Raw genomic sequence first — 13,199 nt, forward strand, 5'->3', positions numbered from 1 at the left:
TAGTTTTCTAAATTTTATTACCGTTTACATTTATCTTCAAATTTTTTGGATAAATCTGGATTTCATGGCATTTCAAGGAATATTTGATTGACCTCCCTGTAATTTGATGCCTATTGACATTATCATCATTGTTGTTATCTTTGCTATTAATTAATGAGAAAATATCTGTTATCACTAAAAAAATGTTTTTACAAACATTCTTCAGTAGCAACTAAACAATATTTGAACAAAGTTCTATTGAATGATATTTTATTAGCCAATGAAAGCCATGTTATATACTTTAACCTTCCTTAATTTCTACTTTTGTTGAAATCTTAGGAAAATGGATTTATCATTAATATTATCTATATATTAACATGTACTCTAATACTCTAAGTGAAACTTGTAGCTGACTTAAATTACGATCCTTCACATCAACCCCATTTAACCTATCACATCCCCTCCTACTGGATGAAGGAATTGACTAATTATAAGATGTCCATGTTAGCAACCTAAATTGACGACAATGTTTCCCCTGTCATAATATCACGTACATTCTACATCCCTTCATAGGGACTGTAAAGGGAGCTCGAATAAGGTCCTTCAAACCTTTGATTTTTTATATGTCTCATAAAACTCCTTCGTCAAAATACCATTATTTGCTTTGACATATCTAACATTTTATTGATTTCTTAGATAAATTGTTGTCTTAATATATGTAGTTAACCATGGATCGACTGTTCATTTCAGATTAAAATATCACCAATATGGGAGACCCGTATCTCGGAACCATCAATTTTACGGTACATTTAACAGTAAATACCTGCTAATAATTTCTCAGGAAGTATAGATCAAACTAAGTGTAAATCTGTTGCCGAATATGAATTAAAATTAAGGTTTGAAAGGCGGCCTATCCTGTTCTAAGGTTAAGCTCTTAGTTTTTATCTGTTAAGGTTACGAAAGAAATCATCTCACCTGATTATATGAAGATAGATATCCTACTCATCAAATGTGAGGTAATCATTTTTAGTTAAAAAAGTTAGAATTCTGCACAACTTTTTATCCTTATATAAAAATAATATGATATATGGAGTAAAGGATTTTGCTAACCACTAAACCAATATTGATCGCCCATATAGGGATCATAGGCACTGGAAATGTTTATTTTTTGGGGAAGGTACCTCACCCTCCCAAGAGAAAAAAAATGGAAGCAAACACATTTCCTTAAAAATTATTTAACAATTGTGTTTTAGAACATACCAAATATGGATGAAGATGATGGAACCTTAAGTGATCCTTATGTCAAAGTTTTTCTTCTACCAGGTTGATATCTATTTGTAGTGACTCTATAAATATATTAATTTGATCGTCAGTCACAAAACAAGTAAAGTTGAAAGACCATTTTTCCTCAAGTATGAAAGGATAAGTTAATGGTAATTAACTTATGATCAAAGTTCAAACAAAATATAAAATTATTGATTTTTTAGGTAAAAGCTTTACTACTAAAACATTTAAATAAAGGTGAAGAAAATGGAATAAGGACTGATACTGTGAAAGATGATTTGAATCCTGTCTTCAACAGAAACTTTGCATTTATGGTAATGCTAATTTTAAAAAACCAAAGACAAGTCTGTCCAAAAGTGTTTTTCTCAAAAAAAACCCAATAATTTAAACAAACATAATATTTAGAAGAAAAATATTTAGGAGATTAAGCTTCTTCTTTTTTTAAAAGTTGCCAAGAAGTGGTGAGTCAAGAGAGTTGGTGCTTCAAGTGTTTGATTCTGATGATAACAAGAAAAATGATGATGAAATTGGAGAGGTCAGTATTTATACTGATTGATTTGTGTACACTACACCTTTAGGTAAACTGTCAATTTGCTTTAATGTGGTACCTTAAGACTTTAAGCTAATAGTTATTTCTCACATCGAATTATAAACAGCTTTCCGCGGATATAGAATGTACAATTATAAGATTTAATCCTATGATTGTACATTTTTATATTATGGATCATATAATACGATGTAAGACATAGTTTTTTTTTCGTATGGATGAGAACCGGTTCTTATCCACCGGATTCGAATGAATGTGAGAAAATACTTATACATTCACTTGTTTTAAGGGGCAGCAGGGGGCGGTGTTACCAAACCTAGTATAGCCTTTTTTTCAAAACCATAGTAAAGATTAAAAAGTGAAATGAAAAGGAAAATATATTTTATAAGAAATACGAAAAGAACATCTATACATTAAATGATTAATCACAATCAAACAATAAAATTGATAAAGATTAGTTACAGTACAATGATAAAGTTAATAATATTCTTACACAAAAATGACAGCGTGCCTATGCATAAAAAAGACAACTATATTTGGATGATTACAATAACAGATAATTTTTAAAAATGTCTCCATTGCTCAGCGAAGACGGAAAAAATATTTCAAAAACAATACTTTTAGCCATTGTTTGCTCAAAAATGACTTTTGAACTTTGAGGTGACTTATTCGAAAAATACAAAAACCTTTAATTTCAACACTGAAATAAAAATCACAAATTATTTTGTGTAGGAATTTACTAGGGCTTGACAGCCGCATGTTAGCTTCACAGAAGCTGCTGGTCATTTCATAACTATTATGCATTGAGTTCTTTGCGGATTAAATTCAGCAAATACTTTGTAGTCTAGCCCTGGGCTTATTGTCTATAAATCTAAGAAACTCCAAATTTACACTTTCTTCTAAATGAATTTATTCCAAACATATTTAAACATTGAAAACAGTTGTTGCACAAGATCAGTCAAACCTAAAAATTATACATGAAAGTGTAAAATTATCTAAATAATTTATGTTCTATCTTCACCATCATGTTAAAAGTCTCTGAAAAACAAAGAATTAGTGGATTAGAACCGGTTCTTATCCATACAAAAAAATATGTCTAGCACCGGATTATATTCTATGAAAATAAAAGTATACAACCATAAGATTATAGCCTGTCCCTTACGCATCTCGGGCCTAAAAAAACTGGTTTTAATCGTATAATTGTACATTATATATCAGCGGAAAGATGTTTATAATACGATGCGAGAAATAACTAATATTATCTGATATATATTTTAGTATGACCCTAGGCAAGTAAATTTATTTTGATTAGCTTTTAACCTTATTAAAGGTAGTGTAAGAAAAATTACTATTCCAGGGGGTGAGAAGGGAACTAAACACTCTCCTTCTGTGTAGGAAACTATAAAAGATATAAAGACACACTCAAAAGCGAAGTTGTTCAGTTGTTAAATACAGAAAGATTGGAATTAATTTTACTGCCGTGGCTATGTTTTTTTACCGTTAAAAACGGCGATAACAGTAGAAAATCTGAATAAGTATTATAGGTGCATAATGATGTTAGCTTGAATATTCTCAATTAACCAAGTTTATAGAAGTCCACAGTTTTTGTCCTAGTCCCTAGATTAAAGGGAAATAGAAAAGTGATAAAAAAGTTTTGATTTTATGGCCACTTAAAATTAGCGGAACTAAAGGTATCAGGAACTTCTGTTATCCTAATATATAAAGTAATAAGCTTTTTTTTTCTTTGTAACGAAGGATCTCACTAACCACTGAACTGATTTAGTTCTCCTTTTCAAGGAACCTTCAAACATCTCCCAGGATGGTTTTAGGCTATTTTATTTCCGGATTTATATCCTGGAATGGTTTTAGGCCATTTTTTGTCATTTTCTAGCTCTTGAAATACAGAGCCCCTAGATGATAGGGGCGCAGCCGCTAGTTGTCTTATATAACACTAGCGGCTTCGCCCCTAGCCTCTAGGGGCTTTGCCCCAAGAGGTGTAATTACATCTTCTATTATAGGGTTGGGCCGGATACTTTTTTGGCCGGATACCGGATATCCGGCTGATTTCTAATGTCGGATATCAGGTTCCGACCGGATATCTAACCAACGTTCGATATCCGGCAAATTACCGGATATCCGGCGTCAAAAACCAGCCGGATATCCTGTAACCAGAAAGTTTTAATATCCGGTATCCGGCCCAACCCTATTCTATTACTTACCCAGCAGAACGGATCGCAAATTTTCGCCCCTACCCAGCAGGAAAACATTTTCTCGATTAAATAACGAATTCGCAAAATTCGTAATAAAAAAAAATAGCGATTAAATTACGAATTTGCAAAATTCGGAAATAAAAATGGGGGAAGAATTTTTTTTGTTTTTTGGGGGGTTGGGGGTGTCCCACCCCCCAAGAAAATAGCTTAAGACCACCGCAGGACCAATAAGTATATACCCTGAAGAGTAGAATCCGATCGGTTCAGTGGTTACCGAGATCTTAAGCTTCAGACGGACGGACAGACAGACATAAAGCTACTTTGTATTATAGATATGTGTTTAGGCCGCTAAGATTTTCAAGAACAGTTGCATATTTGTACTGTTTAAAAAGTCGGAAAATTTTTGTAACCAACTTTCATACAATTACAATGAGAGGCAACCCCCCCTTCCCCCCATGAATAGGGTTAAATAAAAGTTTACCTATCGCAGATATTCCAAACCAAAGACCAACACTACTGCCAAAATCTATCAAAAAATTTTAGAAGCCATATCCAATGATTGCTTTAGAGTACTTAACAGTTTCATCAAAAATCAGAGTTATTCCAAATCCTCTTGGAGTGTTTCTCCCAACTCCAAGATAGTCTTTACTTCTTCCAGTCCGAATATTAGCCCTGGTAACTACACACGGTGGTTTGCAAATAAACTTCAATTCTTCTAGTTCCATTTTCATAATATTCATGAGTTTTTTATCCAGCTCTTTGCTTTTTGTAACTGTAAGGTTTGGATTTTTCCAATTCATGTCTTGACAAGCATTTTCAATTCTGAGCCAAGCTGGGTTGCATATCAAAGAGTCAGCAAATTCATTGGTCAACATTTGGTTTATTGCTGTATTAACACAATTTTGGTATTCATTTTCAGCATATTCCTTACATTCATCTGGTTTTTTAGGGTTGTAATTGGAGTATTTTTCGAGTTCGATAAAGTAACTTTCATAAGATCTACTGTCTAAAACAATATCTTTTCCTATATATTGTGATAAGTCTAAACCAGGTTTTGTTATCATCAAACTATCTGTCAGGAATATATTAAATGTCAGATTGCCTTCATTTTCTATAAACCTTAAGTCACTTAAAAGCTTGTAATTTGAAATTTGCCAACAATAACCAAAGAGAGCATAAAACTTTCTGTTAAAGCTGACGTCACTTGTGTATGTGTACTTGTTTGTAGATCCAGTTCTAAATAACAGAACGAGGCCTGTCATTCTACCAAATAATTAAGAAAAATATCAACTAAACCTCTGTTGCAGTGGCTTTATATTAACATAATCGTTGAAAATGTACACTAGCTGTATAAATTTTGAAATAAGAAGATCCAAAATATTTTGAACTAATTTATAGAAACAAAAACTTTAAATAAATAAATGGTTAACTCTTTTCCAACGGATTTTTTTAACTTTAAAGTAGTGTTAAATATACTTTTTACTCTAACCTATCTTAAATCTGCCAAAGGTTGCCTGTTTTGCTAATCATGTTCAATATGATAATCTAAGAAAATCAGATTTCAAGCATGGTTTGGCAGAATGACTGGCCCTTTACCTGCTTAATAATTTGACTGTAAAATTTTCAGGGGAGTATTTCAAAGCATCATCAAAAATATTCCAGAAGCTAATATTTCTGTTAGTTCCATTTTCTGTATTTCCTTTCAGCAAATTTCTATAATCCATGTAGCCCAAAGTCTTTATTTTATCTCCATCAATCTGGTCTTGTGGACACATTGTTATAACAGGGGGAACAATGTCCTTAATGTTGAATCTTTCTTCAGTTGTAACAATGGGAGGATCTGCTAGGTTATGAAGAGATATTTTCATTTGTAAAAGAAAAATTGAGAGTGAAATAGTAAAAACTAATATCTTCAATATGCTTAACTTGTTCATAGTGGAGGTAAAATGTGTATTGAGCATTTTTTTGTTTGTTAAATGCTTTCTAATTAATGCTTTAATCCTTTATAATGTTTAAATAGTATGGGTAGTAATTTTAGGGTGGCTCTACTTTTTTACTAAGAACTAACTTATCTTTTTACTTTTTATATTTATTTTTTCACTATAGAACTTTAATTTGAATATCAGTATGGCAAATATTTTGTAAAATAATTCATATTATGCAAAAATAAAAATTAGTAACATTCTAATCAAATAATATTAGGTAGAAAGAATGTTTATCTTTCCACAATAAATCAACATAAAAAATTGGCTAAATTATTGACATAATAAATATAGATTTAACGAGGTCAAGAAGGGCTAAGTATATACTCAAAATCTAATTTATTTAATTTAGTTTAAATACAAACAACAACTAAAAAGAGACACAACAGATTTTATGAGTATTTTTTTTTGGATCTTCTAAAAACCAAAAATAGTTGTTTTTCTAATTTTTTATTCACTCTAGAATTTAAATTTAAACAGGAATATAGCAAATTATTTAAGAAAAAAAAATTGTAAAAATTTTATTGTAAATGTTTGCTTTCTACCAATTAAACCACATAAATTATTAATAAGTTCTTGACATAAGAAAATATAAGGCCAATGTCAGTGAGGGCTAAATATTTTCTGAAAATTTAATTAATTTCTTTTTCAAATACAAACTACAACAAAAGAGGAAAAATAAAGAGAGGGAAAAACATTATTAACAATTTTCTAGTGTTTATATAGAGATGTTAAGAGATTTATAATATTAGACTTAATTTTAGGCAAGGCTTTTGATAGAAGTGAGTATGATGGATAGAACACAAGAATATGTGATGCCTCTGAAACCTATCTATGTGACTCCAGTAAGTCTCTCTTTTATCATAACATTCATTGTTATGTGAAAAATTTAAGTACCTGTTGTGCAGGAGTACTTTTAAGTTTGATAAATATTCTAATAAAATAATATATTCTACTAAAGCAACAAATGCCATAATACATCAATGCAATATGTATATGATATATAATGTAAACATGAAAAAAGAATGTATATGAAAAAGGTTACTGAAATAATTTTACTTACATTTTTTTATTTTTATAGCCATTGAAGTCTCAGGTGTTCATACCGCATGCCCCTCATGGAAGGTAAACATTGAGTTATTTAATTGATATAAAATATTTGTCTCAGTATAGGTTTCTAATTCTTTTAGGAGGTTTTTGTAAAAATAATTATGTTTTTGTTTTTACTATTTGTTATAGTGCTCCAGATGATAATAATGGATACAGACCAAGAAGAGGTACAATTACATACAAGGTATCTATAAATCTTAACCCTTAACGGTCGGGGGGGGGGGAGGCATTGAACGCCCCCCCATCCGGTTTTTTCTATCTCATTTTCTGTGTGTGAAAGATAAAGAGCCCAAACTGCGTGACTTTTTAAGTGTGGGTATGACACATAACTGAGAGTTGTAATTTTTTTAATATCTCCATCCTGGCGGGCACAGGATGCCAGCAAACCTGGCAGGGTCATTCAGGTAAAGAGCAGAAATATTTTTTTGACTAAAACAAAGCATTTTATCATACCATAATACTAAAATATCCTCTAGTGGTACATCCTTATATGAAATACAGGTGTTCAAGTCACTTTCACTGCGGCGGCTGGCAGCTGCCAAGTACAGCTGCTGCCGCTAAAATTTATATTTTGATATTTCTAATGTAAAATTTACATAAAGATAAACATTTTCTGGAAAAAAATTGTTCTTCTAGCTTCAAAAATAAGAAAATTACAGCCGTTTGAAATTTTTAAGTAAAAAAAGACCTAAAAACAAAGGTTGTTAAATAAAAGGGTGAAGGAAGCGAAAATTGACATTGACTATTAAAAGGTCGGAAATTCATTATCAAACAGGGGACTTGCACAAAAAAAGTTAGCCCTTTAGCTCTAATAGGAACTGAGATAATAGGGGGGGGCGTTGAACGCCCCCCCCCCTCTCCCGACCGATTAAGGTGCGGCAAGGGGCCTGACTGTAAAGGGTTAAATCAAGCACGTCCAAGCTTTATGGTTTGAGGGAGGGGTTGGTAAAATGAGGGGATTCAAAGTATTTTGGAGGGGGTTTGGGAAAGGACGTCCAAGATTTTTTTATATTTTTTTTTGTGGTGGGGGGGTAAAAATTCGAAAATTATAATTTGGGGAGGGGGGGGGGGTAGATATACCACACTTTTCTGGGATCTTGCTGAGTCAAGTATCAACTGTTGGGAATATCAAAGGATGACTCCATGCAAAATTTGAGCCGGATCCGGCCAAAACCGGCCGTGAATTTTATAAAAAACCGGTTTTTTCCGGTTTTTAGGGGGTATCTGTAAATCGATTCAGCTGGAGCAAAACCGGTTGGAGGTACAAAAAATTTTACTTCACATGAAATTTAGCCAATGCAATTGCCTACAAAAATGTACTTCATCATCAACTTGATTGGACAACTCTTTCCCCTCCTAAATGTCCATTTTTATAAAATTCACGGCCGGTTTTGGCCGGATCCGGCTCAAATTTTGCATGGAGTCATCCTTTGATATTCCCAACAGTTGATACTTGACTCAGCAAGATCCCAGAAAAGTGTGGTATATCTAGCGGGGGGGGGGGGTAATCTTTATAAAATAGAGGCAAGGACGTCTAAGCTTTTTCTTGAGGGAGGAAATAATCACCACCTACCCTAGATATACCACACTTTTCTGGGATCTTGCTGAGTCAAGTATCAACTGTTGGGAATATCAAAGGATGACTCCATGCAAAATTTGAGCCGGATCCGGCCAAAACCGGCCGTGAATTTTATGAAAAACCGGTTTTTTCCGGTTTTTAGGGGGTATCTGTAAATCGATTCAGCTGGAGCAAAACCGGTTAGAGGTACAAAAAATTTTACTTCACATGAAATTTAGCCAATGCAATTGCCTACAAAAATGAACTTCATCATCAACTTGATTGGACAACTCTTTCCCCTCCTAAATGTCCATTAAAACCTCGGAAACGGCAAAAATCGCCAAAAATCACGCCTTCGGCGGCAAATAACGGCTAAACGGTCAGCCGGAGGCGAATGAAACATAAATAAAGAAATGTCTGCCTCAAACAGTTGTTCAACATCAAAGAGATGCTTGAAGTCTCTAAAACGACTCCTTCCCCTCCTTTAAGGGGAAAAACTGAAAAAACGTGATTTTCAAAAGTATGCCCACTTCGTGGGTGTGGGGGGCACTGAACCCTTCACCCCAGGGTCACCAAATATAAAGTCTAGGCGGCCCACAATGCTGAATTTTCACCAAGTGAAAGTCTTGTGTCATTATCTCTTATGAGAAAAAAGTTATTAATTAATTAAAATTTCAAATTGTGATTTTTGATGGATTTGAGATAACGGTTTGAGATAATCTCACGGGACCTTTTGCCCAACCTAAGTCTGGTTATTTGTGAGGTCTAGGAAAAAAAACAGACTTACGCAAAAGATTATGATTATAATCTTTACACAGAAAAATGGCATGAGGTGAGGGTTTGAGGGGGCAAAATGAGCCGACCAGCGATTTTTGACGGCACGCAGCGACGTCGTGCTTCATCCAATCCGGGATTTTTTTTTCTTAGACCTTACAAATAACCAGGCTTAGGTCGGGCAAAAGGTCCCGTGAGATTATCTCAAACCGTTTGGGCGTGACGGCCCAAAAACCGCAAAAAATGGCCCAAAAATTGACCGGCCTGTCATTTCATCAAAGAAATCCATCAAAAAATCACAATTTGAAATTTTAATTAATTAATAACTTTTTTCTCATAAGAGATAATGACACAAGACTTTCACTTGGTGAAAATTCAGCATTGTGGGCCGCCTAGACTTTATATTTGGTGACCCTGGGGTGACGGGTTCAGTGCCCCCCACACCCACGAAGTGGGCATACTTTTGAAAATCACGTTTTTTCAGTTTTTCCCCTTAAAGGAGGGGAAGGAGTCGTTTTAGAGACTTCAAGCATCTCTTTGATGTTGAACAACTTTTTGAGGCAGACATTTCTTTATTTATGTTTCATTCGCCTCCGGCTGACCGTTTAGCCGTTATTTGCCGCCGAAGGCGTGATTTTTGGCGATTTTTGCCGTTTCCGAGGTTTTAATGGACATTTAGGAGGGGAAAAAGTTGTCCAATCAAGTTGATGATGAAGTACATTTTTGTAGGCAATTGCATTGGCTAAATTTCATGTGAAGTAAAATTTTTTATACTTCTAACCGGTTTTGCTCCAGCTGAATCGATTTACAGATACCCCCTAAAAACCGGAAAAAACCGGTTTTTCATAAAATTCACGGCCGGTTTTGGCCGGATCCGGCTCAAATTTTGCATGGAGTCATCCTTTGATATTCCCAACAGTTGATACTTGACTCAGCAAGATCCCAGAAGTGTGGTATATCTAACCTACCCCCCCTCTCCCCTTGGATGTCCCTGGGTGGGGGTAATCTAATGTTGGTGTGTTAAAGTATCATTACAAATAACAACAAATTCAAAGTTCTAGTTGAACATAGACATTAAGGAGTCTGATTGAAAGTTTTTTCATCCTCTATTTCAAATTCAAAACAAAATTATAACCCTATCAATTTAAAACTTTGTTCAAATTGAAATTATTTTGTATTATTTAGATTATTTATTTTAGTTGGCTTATTATCCACAAGACAATTTACTGAAAGTTAAAGTCATGAAATGTGAGGTAACCATTTTGTTTTAGAAAACTATTTCACCTTATTCTTTTTAGCAAAATATAATATACTAGCGGCTTCGCTCCTAGCCTCTAGGGGCTTTGCCCCAAGAGATGGTAAAAAAAGTGTGGAAACCTTCAACAAAAAAAAAAAAAAAAAAAAAATGCAGCCTGCGGCAGCCTGTAGCAGAGCAAAATAAAAAATAAGGGGGAGGATTTTTTTGTTTTTGGGGGAGTTGGGGGTGTCCCACCCCCCAAGAAAATATCTTAAAACCACCACAGGACCAGTAGGTATATTCTCTGAAGAGTAGAGCCCATTCGGTTCAGCGGTTACCGAGAATTTAAGCTTCAGACTGACAGACAGACGGACAGACATCGTTCTACTTTGTATTATAGATTATATATCATGTTTGTTTTATTGGATAATTAATCTGACCTTATTTTTACAATCTACTACATAAACTACACAAGTAATTACATTCTTATCCAGGACTTGCCTAATTTGGACCTTGGACCTCTTGGGGACAAATCTGATCCATATGTTATTGTATCAATCATAGCAGGTAACACAATCATATAAATATGTATAATATTTACAAACAATAATAATTTATAAAGTTAAGCAAGAGAAGTTAAAATAAATAAGATTTAATAAAGTTTTCTTTTAGGAATAAAAAAACATCAAAAGACCACCCGAGTTATCAATGATAATCTCAATCCAAGATTTGATGAGAGCTTTGAATTCTATGATGTAAGAATCATAAAAATACTAAAACAAAAATTTGTAAAGAATTGACGTTTTTTTAGTAGGAAGTAGAAGGAAAATATCATAACATTCAAAATACTATTCATTCTTTTTAGTTTGATCATGAAGAATGTTTAACAGGAAGACTTCAATTTGAAGTATTTGATTTTGATGATAATGAAACTAAAGGAGATTTTATTGGACAGGTATCCTCAATATTTGGAACTTCTTATACAATATTTTTAGATCATTTTTAAAGTTTAAAATAGGTCAAATTAAAGAAGCACACCAACTCTTTTTTCGAATCCAAAAGGAATGTACAGCGTTTTTGACAACAAATTTTGTATAATATTATTGATCTAATTAGGTAATAGTGATTCCTAGGATGACAAGGTACAATTAGAAGTAAGGCATCTTTGTTTGCCCTTCCTTCGGATTTGTTTAATGAATGTTGTATACCTTGTTTCTACTATTAATCCTTTTTTTAGTGCACACAGGACATCAGAGTAGCTCTGGAAAATCCAGGAAAGGCAATCAAGTTTAGAAGTATTCATCTTAAATCTGATTATGACAATTAATAATAATTGTTTACTTATACTTGTTTTTTTTTGTAATATACTTAGTTGTTTAAATTGTTTATTAATCATTGGCTAAATGCAAGTTAAAATATCTAAATGTTTATTACATCATACAGAAATCGATATGCCAATAATATCAAAATATTAACAAACATTTTAGTGTGATCAAATATATGATAAATAAATGATAATTCAAAAAAAATGGCCGACTATAGCAAAAAAGTGATATACAAATATTATATAAATATTTGTTTTATTGTCCCTTTTAAGTTTTTATCTTCTGCCGATATGATTATTCTTCCATATGCTATTGGTTTCAGCTGGTTTATCAGTAATTTTAAATTTTCCAGCTCATTGGTTCTGTAAAAATAATTTCTTATTCTTAATAATTTTTTGGTGATTTGGAAAGTTTAGAAAATTACAAAATTTTATATAAAATTATGTATATTTTAGGATCTTACCTGAAATCTTCTTTATTAATTTCCAATCCAATCATGATTGGAATATTCTTGTATACCATAGGAAGTATATCCGTAAACAATGTTTTCCCATCTATCAATACTTGTGAGCAGTCTATGGTGTTTTTGTCATTGTTTGAATTGAAGCTGTTGACTTTCATCAGATTTTCAGAGTCATCTATTTTAAGAAACAGACAATTTTTCTCATCCAGAGCACTTCCAAACACTTTATTTAGATTTTCTGTTGTAAGAATCACTTGAACTTCATAAGCTTTGAACTTTTCTAAGGTATCTGAAGCAATAAATACAAATTTATGATTTGAATTTAGAATAACATTAGAGTCCTTTTTTAAGCTAAAGTAATATATTTTTATTACAAATTTTTGTTTCAAATCATAGAATTTCCTTGAAAGTTAACATCAGCATCAGTAAAAGTTTCTTCAAATGTAAGAAAAGGTGTGTTGTCAATGAGGTTCTGAGCTAAGTTATGATAGTGTTGTTCTTCTTCCTTACTCCTGTCAATATTAAAGCATCACTTTTACTATTGAGCATGTTTAAATAGGTAATAGTTGAAAATAATCATTCTAATTTGAATTTTATTAAATCATAGTTTCAAATTATGATAATAATGATATTTTATTAGATTCTAACTTTAAATTAGTCAGTAAACCATAATAATTGCTTTATTCCTAGGAGGTGTTGGGCACATGACATCATAGGGTGCAGAATCAGG

At 32.7% G+C, this 13,199-nt stretch overlaps 1 protein-coding gene across 1 annotated transcript; it reads left to right on the forward strand.

Moving 5' to 3' along the window:
* The first annotated feature begins 727 nt into the window (after positions 1 to 727).
* On the forward strand, positions 728 to 12,062 carry LOC145324151 (synaptotagmin-1-like). Its single transcript, XM_080166777.1, has 13 exons — positions 728 to 782; positions 933 to 995; positions 1,233 to 1,302; positions 1,501 to 1,577; positions 1,712 to 1,798; positions 6,767 to 6,847; positions 7,084 to 7,127; positions 7,242 to 7,296; positions 10,644 to 10,697; positions 11,176 to 11,248; positions 11,354 to 11,436; positions 11,547 to 11,636; positions 11,919 to 12,062. The coding sequence occupies exons 1-13, from the start codon at positions 747 to 749 to the stop codon at positions 12,006 to 12,008; spliced, it is 903 nt and encodes a 300-aa protein (XP_080022903.1). The 5' UTR covers positions 728 to 746; the 3' UTR covers positions 12,009 to 12,062.
* Positions 12,063 to 13,199: the final 1,137 nt, after the last annotated feature.

The sequence above is a fragment of the Acartia tonsa genome, chromosome 7 (genome assembly GCF_053477335.1).
Source record: "Acartia tonsa isolate MP-2025a chromosome 7, ASM5347733v1, whole genome shotgun sequence".
Lineage (NCBI taxonomy): Eukaryota > Metazoa > Arthropoda > Copepoda > Calanoida > Acartiidae > Acartia > Acartia tonsa.